Source organism: Neolamprologus brichardi, chromosome 16 (assembly GCF_056152115.1).
Source record: "Neolamprologus brichardi isolate AB-2024 chromosome 16, ASM5615211v1, whole genome shotgun sequence".
Classification (NCBI taxonomy): Eukaryota; Metazoa; Chordata; class Actinopteri; order Cichliformes; family Cichlidae; genus Neolamprologus; species Neolamprologus brichardi.
The window spans coordinates 26,104,176-26,119,217 of record NC_142119.1 but is presented as its reverse complement, the minus strand read 5'-3'; the positions used below and the strand labels follow the sequence as shown (position 1 = coordinate 26,119,217).

General features: G+C 40.6%; 1 protein-coding gene across 5 annotated transcripts in view; it reads left to right on the top strand.

The window, feature by feature from the left end:
* Positions 1 to 15,042, top strand: part of pkp4 (plakophilin 4) — a 95,994-nt gene that overhangs the window by 51,388 nt on the left and 29,564 nt on the right. For 2 of the 5 annotated variants that reach the window (XM_087830187.1, XM_087830185.1), the window contains exons 4-8: positions 4,452 to 4,486; positions 10,371 to 10,502; positions 10,942 to 11,129; positions 12,629 to 13,193; positions 14,788 to 14,814. In XM_087830187.1, the coding sequence (XP_087686313.1) occupies positions 4,452 to 4,486; positions 10,371 to 10,502; positions 10,942 to 11,129; positions 12,629 to 13,193; positions 14,788 to 14,814 (947 nt within the window). The remainder of the gene's footprint in view (positions 1 to 4,451; positions 4,487 to 10,370; positions 10,503 to 10,941; positions 11,130 to 12,628; positions 13,194 to 14,787; positions 14,815 to 15,042) is intronic. The other 3 variants (XM_087830188.1, XM_087830190.1, XM_087830189.1) reach the window with 3 other exon arrangements.

The following is a 15,042-nucleotide window of genomic DNA, read 5'->3' as shown; positions in this document are numbered from 1 at the left end:
TCTGTTCCACACTGCTCTTTCTTCTTAGCTGTATTCATTTGAGGCCATTCCATTTGCTACAATGTTATTTGAATTTTCTCTTACATTTTAGTTAGCTTTTTAACCACACTTTGGTTATTTGAAGTTTTCTAAAACAAAAAATTACCTGCTATAATTTAGCTTTCAGTTTGTTTCAGATCATGTTGTAGTTTCAGCATTGTAATAAGAACTCTAGGTTAGGATTATCATGATCGAGGATTTGCACTGAACTGCAACTGGCCTCTTTCTTTAAATAGAATTAAGTAGTTAAAACTGAGTAGCCTTTGTTTTAAGTCTTGGTTTAAACAAAATATATTGTAATAATTTTTCAAAAAAAGGCTTCACATCATCTGTCTACCTGGAAAACAAATTGAAATTTAGGAAAATTAAGGCCTCCTATATACAGTAAAGCCTACAAACATCAGACACATCTAGGACAAATGGGTTTACTACTAAAGCTAACTGTACTAGAAGCTTGTGTCATACTTTTTATGCCAAAAACGCTCAGTGCAGTTGATTGGTATAAGACCATTTATATTACTACACACTGTCACTGGATTCTTTCTGATTTTGTTGCTTGGTACTGTCTGTGTTATTTCCAAATAATGGACCCAAACTGTGATTTCTCTCTGGCTGGATCATTATTCTCCTGCATTACTCTCTGGAGGGTGACTACCTCTGTGGGATACAGGCTCCACTGGAATAAATACTGGTATTCATGTCAGGATTATGTCAGCATGTCAGGACACTGAGCTTAAAGACAGAGGGTGTGAATGTACAATGTGATTACTTTTTGATTTACTCGGAGAGTGTTTCTCATGCTGCTTCAGCTCCCTTCAGGTTATATTCCATCCTTCGGCCGTTGACTTAGCATATTTACTAAATGAATGTGGAAAAACAGCTGCCAGTCCAGCAGCTGTGTGTGTGTGTGTGTGTGTGTATGTATGTATATATATATGTATGTATGTATGTATATATATATGTATGTATTAGGGGTGCAACGATACACAAAATTCACGGTTCGGTTCGGTTCGATACTTTGGTGTCACGGTTCGATATTTTTTCGATACAAAAAAAAATGTTCATGCCTTTTTATTAATTTGTCATTTATTAAATTTTCACGGCACATTCTGCACCACATCTCTGTGCGTTCATCATTTGTTTGAAGAAAGCTCACCTCCTGCAACCACTTTTCCGAGAATACGCGTTTCTTTTGTGGTTCGGACTCCTTCTGACATTTCTTTGGAGGTGGAGGAACACCAAAGTAATTGCTTAAAGGAGCTTCTTCGACATCTTTAAGAGTTCTAAACAAATGTCTGTCCACCTCCTGAAAATCTTATGTACGCAAACACTCGTTGCAACTTCTTATCTTGTGCGGGTTTTTATTTTGACAGCGAATGCGCACCTGCGGACCACTTATGTGCAGCCCTGGTTATTTAGCTCGTCATATTGCAGCCACAGAAATTCTTTTGTCCATGAAACCATAAAGCTGCTCTTTCTTTTTGCCTTATAGTCTGATTTGTCATAACTTTTCCGTTTTGTCACTTCTTCACCCTGACCTGTCTTATTTGGCTCAGCAAAACTAAAATATATATCCTGCTGCTTTTACACGCGCACTCACATAACGCTCAGCGATTCTCTGCGCGATCAACCTCTCACATGTTTAAGCTGAGGGAGATTTCACTTGTCATGTTTGCATAGTAAGCTAACGATTGATATGTCAGAGGAATTGGTGCGCAAATTATCATCACTCACCAATCAGTACTGTCGCTCTCTATACACAGTTCATGCGATTGCAAAGTGAAAGCAAAAAACAAGCGCAAATTCAAACGCGATTTCAGTATGTCACATATTGACAGTGGCTCACCGATGCCAATGACATAATTACCCAGCTACATTTCCGAAAGAATGCAAAACCATTGACATATATTTTTCCTTCCTACGATAGCCCGACGGGCAGGGCAGAGATAGATTTTGGTAGCCCGACTGGAAAAAAGCCCCAGGACGTCGGGCTAGCGATTTTGCGAGCCATGTATCTGATTGAGGAATCACTCATCTTTGGAAAAGAGAGTTTATTATGGAGAAATGTCTCTTTCCAAAATAAAAGCTATACTATACGCTTCTTCTGGGCTATATTCTCAGCAGCATATTAAACATATCAGGTCCCCATAAGGAGAATCATGTGCTAACGGCTGTCTAAATGACTCGGGTAAAGTTTGTAGCATGCGTGCTTGTTGTTTTTGTCTGCTTCCACTTGTCTTTGCACTAGGATGATGTCGGAGTAAATGTGCAGTCATATTGGTTGTGTTCCCACTAGTGCTGTCAGCGTAAATCTGGAATGACGTTAACGTCACAACACGGCAAATCTCCGTTAACGAGCTACCGCGGATCGCCTCATGAGTGGGGCTGGAAGACGTCAACACATTAACGAGCTAACTGCGCTAACACACTAGTTCCCACCAATTGAGCATTGCTGGTACATCCAACATACTGTTTTACTTTTGTCCATGAGTGCTTACCTTCAGGGTCATACGTCACATGAAAACCAAAATAGTTCCAAACGCCAGATCTGAATGAGGGTGGGGGAGGTTCAATTTGCCATGTTGCAACTAGCCTAGCTTCTGTCTCGCTAGCTTGCCCTGCGCTCAGTGAATCTGTGTTCGACTACTCCGCCTAGGCTGCACTGTCGAGCGCAGATCCACTGAGCGCTCAACACAGACAGCATCGTCAGAAGGAAAGTTGATAAAATAAATTAAAAATGTTGTATTGTTCGATACATATGCGTACCGAACCGAAAGCACTGTATCGAACGGTTCAATATCGATACGAGTATCGTTGCACCCCTAATATATACATACTAGGGGTGCAACGATCGTTGCACCCCTAGTATGTATATATTATCGTAGGAAGGAAAAATATATGTCAATGGTTTTGCATTCTTTCGGAAATGTAGCTGGGTAATTATGTCATTGGCATCGGTGAGCCACTGTCAATATGTGACATACTGAAATCGCGTTTGAATTTGCGCTTGTTTTTTGCTTTCACTTTGCAATCGCATGAACTGTGTATAGAGAGCGACAGTACTGATTGGTGAGTGATGATAATTTGCGCACCAATTCCTCTGACATATCAATCGTTAGCTTACTATGCAAACATGACAAGTGAAATCTCCCTCAGCTTAAACATGTGAGAGGTTGATCGCGCAGAGAATCGCTGAGCGTTATGTGAGTGCGTGTGTAAAAGCAGCAGGATATATATTTTAGTTTTGCTGAGCCAAATAAGACAGGTCAGGGTGAAGAAGTGACAAAACGGAAAAGTTATGACAAATCAGACTATAAGGCAAAAAGAAAGAGCAGCTTTATGGTTTCATGGACAAAAGAATTTCTGTGGCTGCAATATGACGAGCTAAATAACCAGGGCTGCACATAAGTGGTCCGCAGGTGCGCATTCGCTGTCAAAATAAAAACCCGCACAAGATAAGAAGTTGCAACGAGTGTTTGCGTACATAAGATTTTCAGGAGGTGGACAGACATTTGTTTAGAACTCTTAAAGATGTCGAAGAAGCTCCTTTAAGCAATTACTTTGGTGTTCCTCCACCTCCAAAGAAATGTCAGAAGGAGTCCGAACCACAAAAGAAACGCGTATTCTCGGAAAAGTGGTTGCAGGAGGTGAGCTGGCTTTAAACAAATGATGAACGCACAGAGATGTGGTGCAGAATGTGCCGTGAAAATTTAATAAATGACAAATTAATAAAAAGGCATGAACATTTTTTTTTGTATCGAAAAAATATCGAACCGTGACACCAAAGTATCGAACCGAACCGAACCGTGAATTTTGTGTATCGTTGCACCCCTAGTATATATATATGTATATATATATATATATATGTATATGTCTCAGATGAAAATCTAAATGAGTCAGCTAGCATTTTGTTTGCACACTGCCATAAAAAAGAAAGAAAGAAAGATATATATATATATATTTCTTTCTTTCTTTCTTTCTTTCTTTTTTATATATATATATATATATATATATATATATATATATATATATATATATATATATATATATATATATATATATATATATATATATATATATATATATATATATATATATATATCTCTTTCTTTCTTTCTTTCTTATGGCAGTGTGCAAACAAAATGCTAGCTGACTCATTTAGATTTCATCTGAGATGCAAACAGCTCCACTTTGGCAGCATCCTTTGAACCTCTAGCTGTTTTATCTCAAAAGCACTGATTACCATCTCTAATCTTGTTGTAAATAGCACAAGTAGATGAGGCTCCAAGGTGTCTCATCCAGATGATTTCACTCATATCTTCCACTGTGGTGTCTCTGGTTCGTAGTGCATTTATTCACCTTTTCATCTGTTGTTGTTTTTTTTTTTTTTCTTCTTTTTTTCTCCCACACAGCTCATCTGAGAAGTCCCTACCTTGGAGAACTGCAGGTAATTACTGAAATGCTATTGCTGCTCATAAAATAATATCTCATTTTACGCTGTGTCCGTTTACATTTATATTTGGTGTCTTTTATATCTGCATATTTGCAGGAGTAATCAAGAATTGAAGCAAACACTCCCCCATTTGAGTCTGTACCCAGACCTGAAATTAATAATTAGTTAATAATTACACATGCCGCAATGCTAAAACATTACGGGCCACGAGGCTCACCTACTTTCACAAGGGCACTGACTGCTGTGGTTAACGTTTATACTACAATACATGGATTCTTCAGATAAGCTCTCTGCAGGTTTCAAACTAAAAGTATTTAGTAAAATATTTCCTATTTAAAACTGATTATTTTCTTGTTGGACCTGTTAGAACCTGAGAGAACAACATGCAGTTTATGCAGTGTTAGTGAGTTATATCAGCTAAGCTAAGTGCTTTTCAATTCTCCATTTGCAAAGCAAGGGCTGTGCATGTATCTAGACTTGATAAAATGTACATTTTGTGTGTTTGTGTGTGTGCATGGTGTGCAGTACAGACATGTTTTACATTTCCACAATAATCTGTGCTAATACAAGTGTTTTCAACCGCGCAATTGACAGCCCCGGGCATGTTCTTGTTTTAATAGTTACTTAAGCAATTTCTGCCCACTCAGATGAAACGCCATCATTGGCAGGTAGCAGAAGACTCTCTCTCAAGACCCCGTTGGTCTGTTTGTTTAGCCCGCATCTTTCAAGGATGTTTAGGCGACAACAGATAATGGATTAAATTTACTAATGTCTTTCATGGCTTATTAATTGCATAGTGGAAGACTGACTTTCTGCAGTGGTCATTAATCTTTTGTTTTCGATCCCATCAAAGAGCCTATGGGGGGTTACACTTGTACACATGCAGAGGGAATATTAATATCACATGGGTTTCTCGTTTTCTGCCCGAGTCCCAATTTCCGTGCTGAATCCATTTCATTAGGGTTACAACTGAGTCGGGTACTAATCGCTGCCATTGTTTTTCTTTGTATTGATTTCTCATTGTGTTGTGGATGATAAATGATGGTCAGATGCGGTGATGTACTTTGTCCAATCTAAATGACTTAAACTCAAAATGTGTGGCACAGAGTAATGGGCCACAGTTTTCTCTGAGGCTTATCGGCCTCGTGAGCCACCGTACGTCTCCACCGACTGAGAGATCGGAGGGGAAGTGTTACTGTAGAAACAACTGTCTTAGCCTCAGGAAAAGTCAGTGCAGTCGCACCTCGTACATCTGCAAGAAGAGAGCAAGCACCCCAGAAATGGAGCTTTCTCCTTTTTCGGTACCTCGTCTGTCTGTTTGTGTTTCGATCCCTTCTCTTTATCAAGCATGTATTTGTCTTCATGCTGGCAGTTCAACATGTCAGTATCATGTTTGACTTTTTAATACTTTATTTAATGTTCATTGTTTTGAAGATAAGAGGCAGAGGCGGTTTTATATGTACAGTATAGCTCGGTGATAAGCATACAGTGATTGGGTTGTTATTGTTGTTTAGGTGGAAAATTGGAAACTTGGGATCATCTACTAAAATATTATTCTTCAGTAAGCTTCAGAAAGTGTTTCTAATACCTCAAAACTTGTAATGCTTCTTTTGTGAAAAATACTTTTTTGTCAGGCAGCTTATCTTTCCCAAAGCAAAATGATAAGTCGTTCCTGTAAGTCATTGTAAAATTGCACAGGTTGTTTTTCTTCTGTGAGGGAGCTGTGCACTGTTTGGTTTCCATAAAGCAGAAACTGAGTAAAGACCTGGCATTTTAGAGATCACAAACCCATCTGGGTAAATATTCAGTAAGCATTATTCAGGAAGAGGCACCTCTTCACCAGTGATCTGGTTACATGTATACAATATTTCTGCCAAGAACAAGAGTATCAGGATGCATTCCCACATATAATGAAGCTGAGATCCATTCAGACAATTACATTTATTGTCGAATAAATTTTTACAGTTTCTGATTCGCCAGAATAACCTCCTTATAACTCCTCTTCCTCGGGTAAATCATTGGTCAGATCTGTTCACCATGCAGTACTTTATGAAATGATTCTTTGTGTATAATTTGTGTCATAAAGAAATCTTCTAAGGTAGATTGAGAGGGAAGATTCATGTCATTAGACTGCCCAGCCAGTATAAAATTTCACAGTTGAAGATATTTTAAAAAAATGCTTTGAAGGTATGCCAAACATAGTCCCAAGTTCTTCAAAAGACATCAAGTTATTGCTGATCACGGTAGAGATCAGTCCTGGCTGTACGCTGTATTGTCCAAGACTCGTGGGTCAGCTCTAGCTGGTCAACAAAAACATGATCAAAAAATTGGGAATAAACAACTTAAAAAAGTGCAATATCACCCCGTGACATTTTTAATGTGTTTTGGAAAAATCAGTATACAGTGTTGTGTGTTTTACAAGCTATTACAGCATAAAATCACAGAATAAATGGGCAGACACTACAGTTTTGACACTGCCTGATATGTAACAGCAAATGCAACCACCCTGCAAAGTGAAATAATAGTGCTTGAAACCAGCAGTTATTGTCAGATCATCACAGAGGCACCTGGCCAGCTGTCCACTTGAATACACTCCACACCTCCTCAATGCCTAGAAGACACAGAAATATAAGGCTGTATATGGATGGATGTTTTCTATAACTATAATAGATTTCTATCAATTAGGGTCTCAAGAGCCATTTCTTATTTGATGTCAGAAGGGAGAAAAATTCCCAGATTTTACATATTGCTGATTAATAGCTGCGCAAATACAGTCTCAATATATCGCAGTATGTTGCTGGGATTTATTCATTTGTACATACATCATTCCAGTGCTGTAATAAGCTTGTTCACATGAGACATGTGCTTGTGTGTTTATTTCAGGTGGATAAATTACCTATATTTACAGAAAGAGGTAAAACGTTCAGATAAAAATATTTAAAAGGAGAACATTTTTATATTTTACCTGCTGCTGCTCCCTCGGTGTCGGCTCTACATGCATAATTCTTCACCTGTGATGTAACATTGTAAGCCAACAGACTTGAGCTTTGCTGGTCCTAGAAAACAGAATCACAGGAGTACCATATAACTGTCCCATTGACCCAAATGGAAAGTGGGCGTGAGGGTTTCTGGCACACAAATGAAACACTGTTGTGTGCAGCAAAATGTAGCCCATATCATAAAGAAAGTATTTATTGGAGTGGTAAAACAGGTTTTGACCGAAATATGATATTCGACGACCTCTCCTCTCCCCCTAATGACGAGTTTTGACACCTCATTATAAATCAATAAAGAATTTGATGACCGTTTGAGTAGTTTCTTCTTCTTTTTTTCAATTGGCAGCTCATAGGTAGAGACCAACCTCACTCTCTTCTGATGGAAAATCTGGGATTTAGTTCTATAACCAACCCTGCAATATGACAGAAACCACTCAGTTCAGAGAAGAGCTTCAAGGGTTATTCCTAGTAGGCTTTCGAGGGGAAAAGAGGCACTCGGAGCCAAATCCTAGAAGATTATTATTCTACATTCCCACTTGGCTACTTGCCACAAGGAGCCGCTACGGAGGGTATGTGGCCAGGGTTACCCTTTGTAACACAACCCCAAAGGGGATTTGTGTCACCAGCTACAAACAAGCCGGTGTTGACCACTACAACGTTACTACTCCATGCAACACTTATGTTTTCATTTAAAACACCTTAGTCCTCACAAGTACGGACCCGCAGTAAATGGTAAATGGCGCTTTAAGAGTCCCTAAGGACCCCAAAGAGCTTTACACATTCAGTCATCCACCCATTCACACACACATTCACACACTGGTGATGGCAAGCTACATTGTAGCTGGGGCACACTGACAGAGGCGAGGCTGCCGGACACTGGCGCCACCGGACCCTCTGACCACCACCAGTAGGCAACGGGTGAAGTGTCTTGCCCAATTACAAGGCGAACTCCCAACTCTTGAGCCACAATTGCCCACGCAGTATACAAGAAAAGACACCCACAGAGGACACCAAGCATTTTCCATTATCTCAGCATTGACCAGTGGTACACACAGAAGGACACACAGCATGTAGTCTCAATAATAAAACAAAAGCTAGGGAACCAGCTAAAGCTAAATCATTATTGGGTGCCGAAATAAATACTGTTTCAATATTTGTAACATTGATTTTTTTAATTTTTTTCCCACTGTTTGGCCCTTTCTTGCCTTTTGTATCCTTGGTAGATTGGTAATACGACTTATTTTTTTCACTTTAATACCTGGGCTCTAATCCTGTATATGCTCATATCGATTTTCAGCCTCGGTGTCAAAATCGACTTTTCTCATATGTGATGTCCCAGTGTCACTCTTTCTTTTCCTCTGAAAAGTTTCTGCATCATTTTCCAGCACATTAATTAGCTGGGGACACAAACCAGAAAGATGCTCTTTAAATCCAGGGAAATAAATTGTTTGGGGAAAATAGGAAACACACGAGTTGATTGTTTGGGTTCTGCTTGGTGCTGCCCACTTTACAGACATTCTACATTCTTATCTAATGCATTGTTAATAGACAAGAAAATTTAAAAATTGGGGGCAGAGTGCTTAGACATCTACTAGTGGGATTAGCAAAGCAAGGGCAAGCGGTAGAGATAAATGTTGAGCTCTAAAATAAGTTTTGAAATTCACTGCTGGGGCTTAAATGTAAGAAGTGGCCGCTGCTCTCCTCTTTAGTCAGTAGTCGTGGGGAAAAAATAACTATCTGAAATAGAAGATTACACACATAGTGAATCTACACAGATCAAAAAGGCTTCTGTTTCGCTCTGCACTTGCGCTCTGCATCTATTCCAGTTTTGTCTATTCCTTTTTGGCATATTATTTATCATACAGAGTGAGCGCTTGGTACAAAATGTCCTAAACAACATGCTGTGTGTGTACCAGACTACGAGTCACTGTCAGAATTCAGATTGTTGAGTTGTTTGATGTCTTTGGCTAATAAATGCCTTTTCATCTTTGTTGCAAACTTAAAAATACACACACAAAAATGTGAGCGAGTATCCACGTATTAAATTGCACTGACACAGTTGACACAGAGTTTGTTGTAGACTGGGCTCTCTGAAGCCACATGGGGGATGCCTCTCTCGCAACAGGCCACCCCCACTGTGCTTTCTGACAGTCTGACCCCAGATCTGCTTTGATCTGCTTTGACTCAATCCCTTCAGTAAATATCCAAGCACCTTTAGTCTTCCAAAGGTGGGAGTGCAAGATGCCAGGTTGTCAAATGCACAAAGCCTACATGTCAACACATTTATTCAACAGGTCAGTTTTGACAACAAGGCGGCTCAGTCACAGGATTCAGCTTTCATTCACACGCTAGCTAACCAGGCAGGATCTGACAAACTCAGACCACCAATGTTTGTCTTCTTCCTTCCCTTCATTCACTGCCAATTGTTCTAGTGATTGCAGAGGAATCCATTGACTCTGGTCACGCTTAACTAGATTGTGACTGTGGAGAAACATTGTGCACAGAGACATTAGACAGCTAATTTCGGCTTCTGTTTCCCTCGCTCGTTGTTGCCATGCACGACGCGAGAGGGGATGCAGGGAAATGTTAGAGCTGTGAAACGATTTAGAGCATAGCTGTATACACAATTGAAGTGACATGCCGCCCAATTTTGACTTCCCAAATTAGTATGGTAGTAAAATTTAATGACTCCAACTGTATACAAGTGTGAAACTAATGTTGCTGAAATTACCGTCGTATTGTTTGCTTTCAGTTCCATAAACTATTGACTGCTTTAACGACTATTGTAAACTCTCAGTCCCAAAGACCGAAAACTGTGAGATTATTTCAGACCTGAAGCTCCACCTCTCTGCCTGACTTTCTGCTCTGCCGTGTCTTCTCAGATGCCTGTGCCTTGGGGGACACAAAGTCTCGGGTGACTGACAGCTCCCAGTCCCCGAGGTACCGCATCAGGACGGAGTCAGAGCAGGTGTCTCTGTACTCCCCGGAGCAGTCCTCCCTTCATGAAAGTGAGGGTCTGTTGTTGCCTTCTCTCTACATTCTGCAGCCCTCTCTTCTGCTCGCTTTCTCTTGCCTCAGCGTTGTTCCACTACACTGATGCCAGTTTTGAAAACAATTTTCTTTAATTTTATACCTTATGATTACACTCTTTATTTTTATTTTTTGTCTTTCACCGTTATATTCTTCAGGATAAACTGTTATCCGTATAATCATAAGGTATAAAAGGCTGGATATTTACCATGGCACACTGAGTAATAGCTTGACAAAACTGTAACCCCCCCCCCCCCCCCCCCCTCCCCCTGCTGTGCCATTTGTCATTAGTAAGGCTATCCTAAGTAAAGGTCACATCTGTTATGAAACCCTTTATGATGTGTTCCTGTGCCTCTAACCGGTCTCCATACTCTCCCCCAGCATTTCATTCTCGTCTGTCGTTTTTCTCTCATTATCTCTCAGGATCTGGAGGGAATTCGTGTAGCTCAGCTCAGATGAACTCGTACTCGGACAGTGGTTACCAGGATGCCAGCAGCAGCTACCTCAGCAGCCAGAACCTGGGCAAGGCTGAACTAAGGGTGCAGCATTCCTTCCCCGGTACTGGCACGCTGATGAGGAATGCCAGGGCTGAGGGACAGGCTTCAGCCCAGGTACTGACGGTTGTTTAAGTCAAGATTTATCTCATCATACGTCTTGTTCAAAGGGTCGTGAAGTTTAATTGCTCCAGAATTGTTGTTGAGTTTGTTAGTGATTTATTGCTTTAATGCACCGAGGGATCGAGCACCACAACCTAATCACGCTTCTTACAGCTTCGTATATAGAGACTGCTGAGAAACCAAATGGCGCCGTCACACAACAGAGGAGGGGAGCACAAGGAAAATAAATATGTCCCAGAGTAAAGTCGTGCCCTGTGATGAATTGTTTTATGCAATGTTGTTTTATGTAGCATGTCATTATTATTACAGTACATCATTTTATAGCTCCTCCTGAATGTAAGAACTAAACCACAGAGCTAGGGCTGGGTATCGTCACTGATTTTTAGAATCGATTCAATTCCGATTCACAAGGTCCAGAATCGATTCGATCCACGATTCGATTTAATTCGATTCGATTCGATTCACTTCGATTTGAATATGGGAAATTTTGACAGTCAGAAATATTATAATTCTGATTAGTACGTTTACATATTTTTGTATCTATAAAAAGGAAGCTGACACACGCAAGACTTTATCAGAGGTGTGAGCGTCACAGCAGATGCCTTTGTGTCAAAGTAGCTGAAGATAAAACACAGAAACACATGAAGGTGATTTTTCCTGGCCTGGATTTTATAAAAATATTCTGCAGTACATCAAAAACGAAAGAAAACCATTAATCAACACATGAACATTACCTCTGAAGTTACAGCGGTTTTATTAGAGACACGGCTAAGCATTTTGCATTTTGCATAATTTTAAAAAGTTTAAATTTGTTCAGCATTGAACGGCAGAAATTAGGTTTTCTTTTCGGAAGTATATAAAACAGAAAAAAAAAAAGTCGGCCGATAGCGCTGTAAACAACGGTAGACTTGTGTAACAAGCAAGCGAATGAGAGAGAGAGAGAGAGAGAGAGAGAGAGAGAGAGAGAGAGAGAGAGAGAGAGAGAGAGAGAGAGAGAAGTAAGAGTGAATACTTGACGATGTTTTTGTGAAGCTAGTTTGGATCCTCTTTTGCTGCTGGTTCGGTCAATATTGTTTGGAGAGACATCAAACTAACAGCTTTAGAATCAGCGCATAAAGGGCGTGAACACAAAGCGCAGACCCGCCGTCAGATCAGAATCAGCGGGCTGTCGGCTTTCAGCCCAAACTGTGAGAAATTCGACATCTAACTGATTCTGATCTGCGGGCTGCGCTGTGTGTTTAAGTCTTTGTGCAGAATCCGTGTTCCTGCTCTCATTTACTGTTTTAGCTGTTTGGTGGTTGTTGAAATTTTGTGAGATTTCACCTGAGATTCTGGCATTTCGGGCAAAATAAATTTATATTAAAAAATCGATTCAGGATTTTAATGAATCGATTTTACGTAATCCAAGCCAGAATCGATTTTAATCGATAAATCGATTATAAAAACCCACCCCTACACAGAGCCTTTTTCTTTTTTTTTCCTCTTGCTTGCAGGTCACAACAGCAGTGCCTGGCCGAGCTATGCGAAGGGTCAGCTCAGTGCCTTCTCGCTCTCACTCGCCAGCCTACGCGAGCAGTATGTCCCCCTCCCGTGGTTCCCTGCGTACCTCAGTTGGTAGTGCCTACGGCTCCCCCATTGTTACAGAACCCAAACCCCTCTCCGCCATCTATTCTACAACATTGCCCTCTGCCCAGCGAACCAGTACTACGGGCGGTGGCAGCAGTGGCTCACCCTACAATACTCAGAAAAACTCCCCCGCTGCGCTGCGTCGCATGGGCTCCACAAACTCTCGATCTAGCCGCACCACCTCACCCTACCAGGCCTCAGCAGGGTCACCCTCGGGCCGCATGGGCTCACCTCTGACGATGGTCGACAACGTCAACCCTCCGCTGACTAAACAGCCTACTCACACTTCGTCTCCAGTCAGGGCTAGTATGACTGCCGTGCCCCAGCACTACAGCGCCACTCTGCCCCGCTCCGTGCTCCACAACACCGACCCCTACGGACCCCAGAGTTACGACATTTACGAGAGAATGACGCGACCTGACAGCCTCGCAGGTGCTCCGCTGCGCACACACATATGCACACACATACTTGCTCTGTACGGTGCATCAGTATTTTATATATATTCTTTTGAAAGTCTCAGCATAAAATTACTGACACTTTAATATCAAGTCTGCTAACATAAGTTACAAGTGTTTTGTGTGTTGTTCCTCCTTTCTTGGCATGTTAAACGATACAGTTATGTTTGCTTTGTGCAGACAGAGATGCACTCTTGTATAATTATTTCTCAGGCATGTTTCTGACTCTTTTGTTTCATTTACTCAAGTTAAAAGCAAAGAGTGAATGCGAGGTCAGTGGTTGCCCTGGAGTGTCGCCAAAACATACTAACCTAACCCTGCTCGAAGACAAATATTGGCTCAGAGTATAAAAAGCTGCTTATCATAGTTGGTATTGCTGTTAACCATAGACTCAGAAACCAAGTCTATTAGCTTTTTTGCTAATTGAGTGCTCTCAAGCAAAAATACTTTAGTATTAAACAGCTTGTGCTTTACTGATTACATTCTGATAGAAACCATGTTATTATTATTTGATAGTCTGCCTTTAAACTATTATGTCAGAGGAAGAACTAAGTTTAAATTATTTCCAGGCAGCTTCACTTGCCTTTTCTGGTTTCAAATAAATCAGTTGCTTCAGTTACCACACCTAAAAGAGGTGTAACCTTGCACAAGCGCAATTCACTTATGGTACAGTCACACAAAAGAAAACAGTGGTTGGCACGGTTATTACGACTGCATGCAACAACTTTGATCCGATTGCTTTTGAAGTGGTTGCTTTGACGAAATTTCAGATTTGTAACTAGTGTGACTGAGGCGAGAGGTATAACTACCAAACGCCACAGAAACCATGATTTTCAGCTGCCTTTAGTTTTGTTTTATGTGAGAATTAAGGCTACTGCTTGATATTACGCATGTGTGGCATTCATTCAGGGGAAAAAGTGTTTATTTTTTTTGGTGGTTAAATAACTGACAGCATTTAATCATAAACACAAGGTGCCCCCATAGTGGAAATAACAGAAAGCGAAGAAAATGATTCCACAAAACGTGATGGCATTCCTTCAAATCCATTGTTCTGATGAGTGCATTATCCAGGCTATATTGTGGGCAATCACTGAGGCAGGAAAGGGGGTGGCTTTGTGTGTGTGAGAGAAGTATGCCAGAGATCAGGAAGATAATTAATTGGAAAGCGTGCCTGTGCAAACTAGTTTGTCATTCTTAAGAGAATCCTGAGCAAATGAGGCAAAAACAAGAGCTGACTAGTGTTTGCTTGCTAAACACACGTATCTTGTCCCGGTGTTTTCCACACGGCAACAAGAATTGATGGACGGAGATCAGCCTGCAGCCTTTCATTTTCTGCTCCCATTTTCTGTAGAATCTCCAGGACATTAGATCATAGTCTAGACAAATAATGACAACTACAGATAACCATGATTATTCAGTGGGAATTTCAAACTGATGAAACACTGCTTCGCTTTTGGTTTTGCCTCCACGTCATAAAATAACACATTACTCAGAAAATCAGTGTAGTGTTACTTTGAGGTTAACTGACACTTATTTCCTCTTGACTTGATGCTGCCTTGGGATTTTCTCAGATGCCCTCGTTGATGGTGACGTACAAGGTGAATTTAGTTTTGTTTTGTTTTGGTGGTTGTGTTACTTCAGCTCATCATGTGTTCTGTTTACATAAAGGTGCTGTGTGTGTGTGTGTGTGCACGACTTGATCTTACTTATTTTATTTATGTCTAACGCTCATGTACGACCAGTTGCCATTTTTAACGTCTAATGAACACACGTGCATTGTAGCAAGATCACAGGGAACATGCTGCTAAATATCTTTACATTAAATT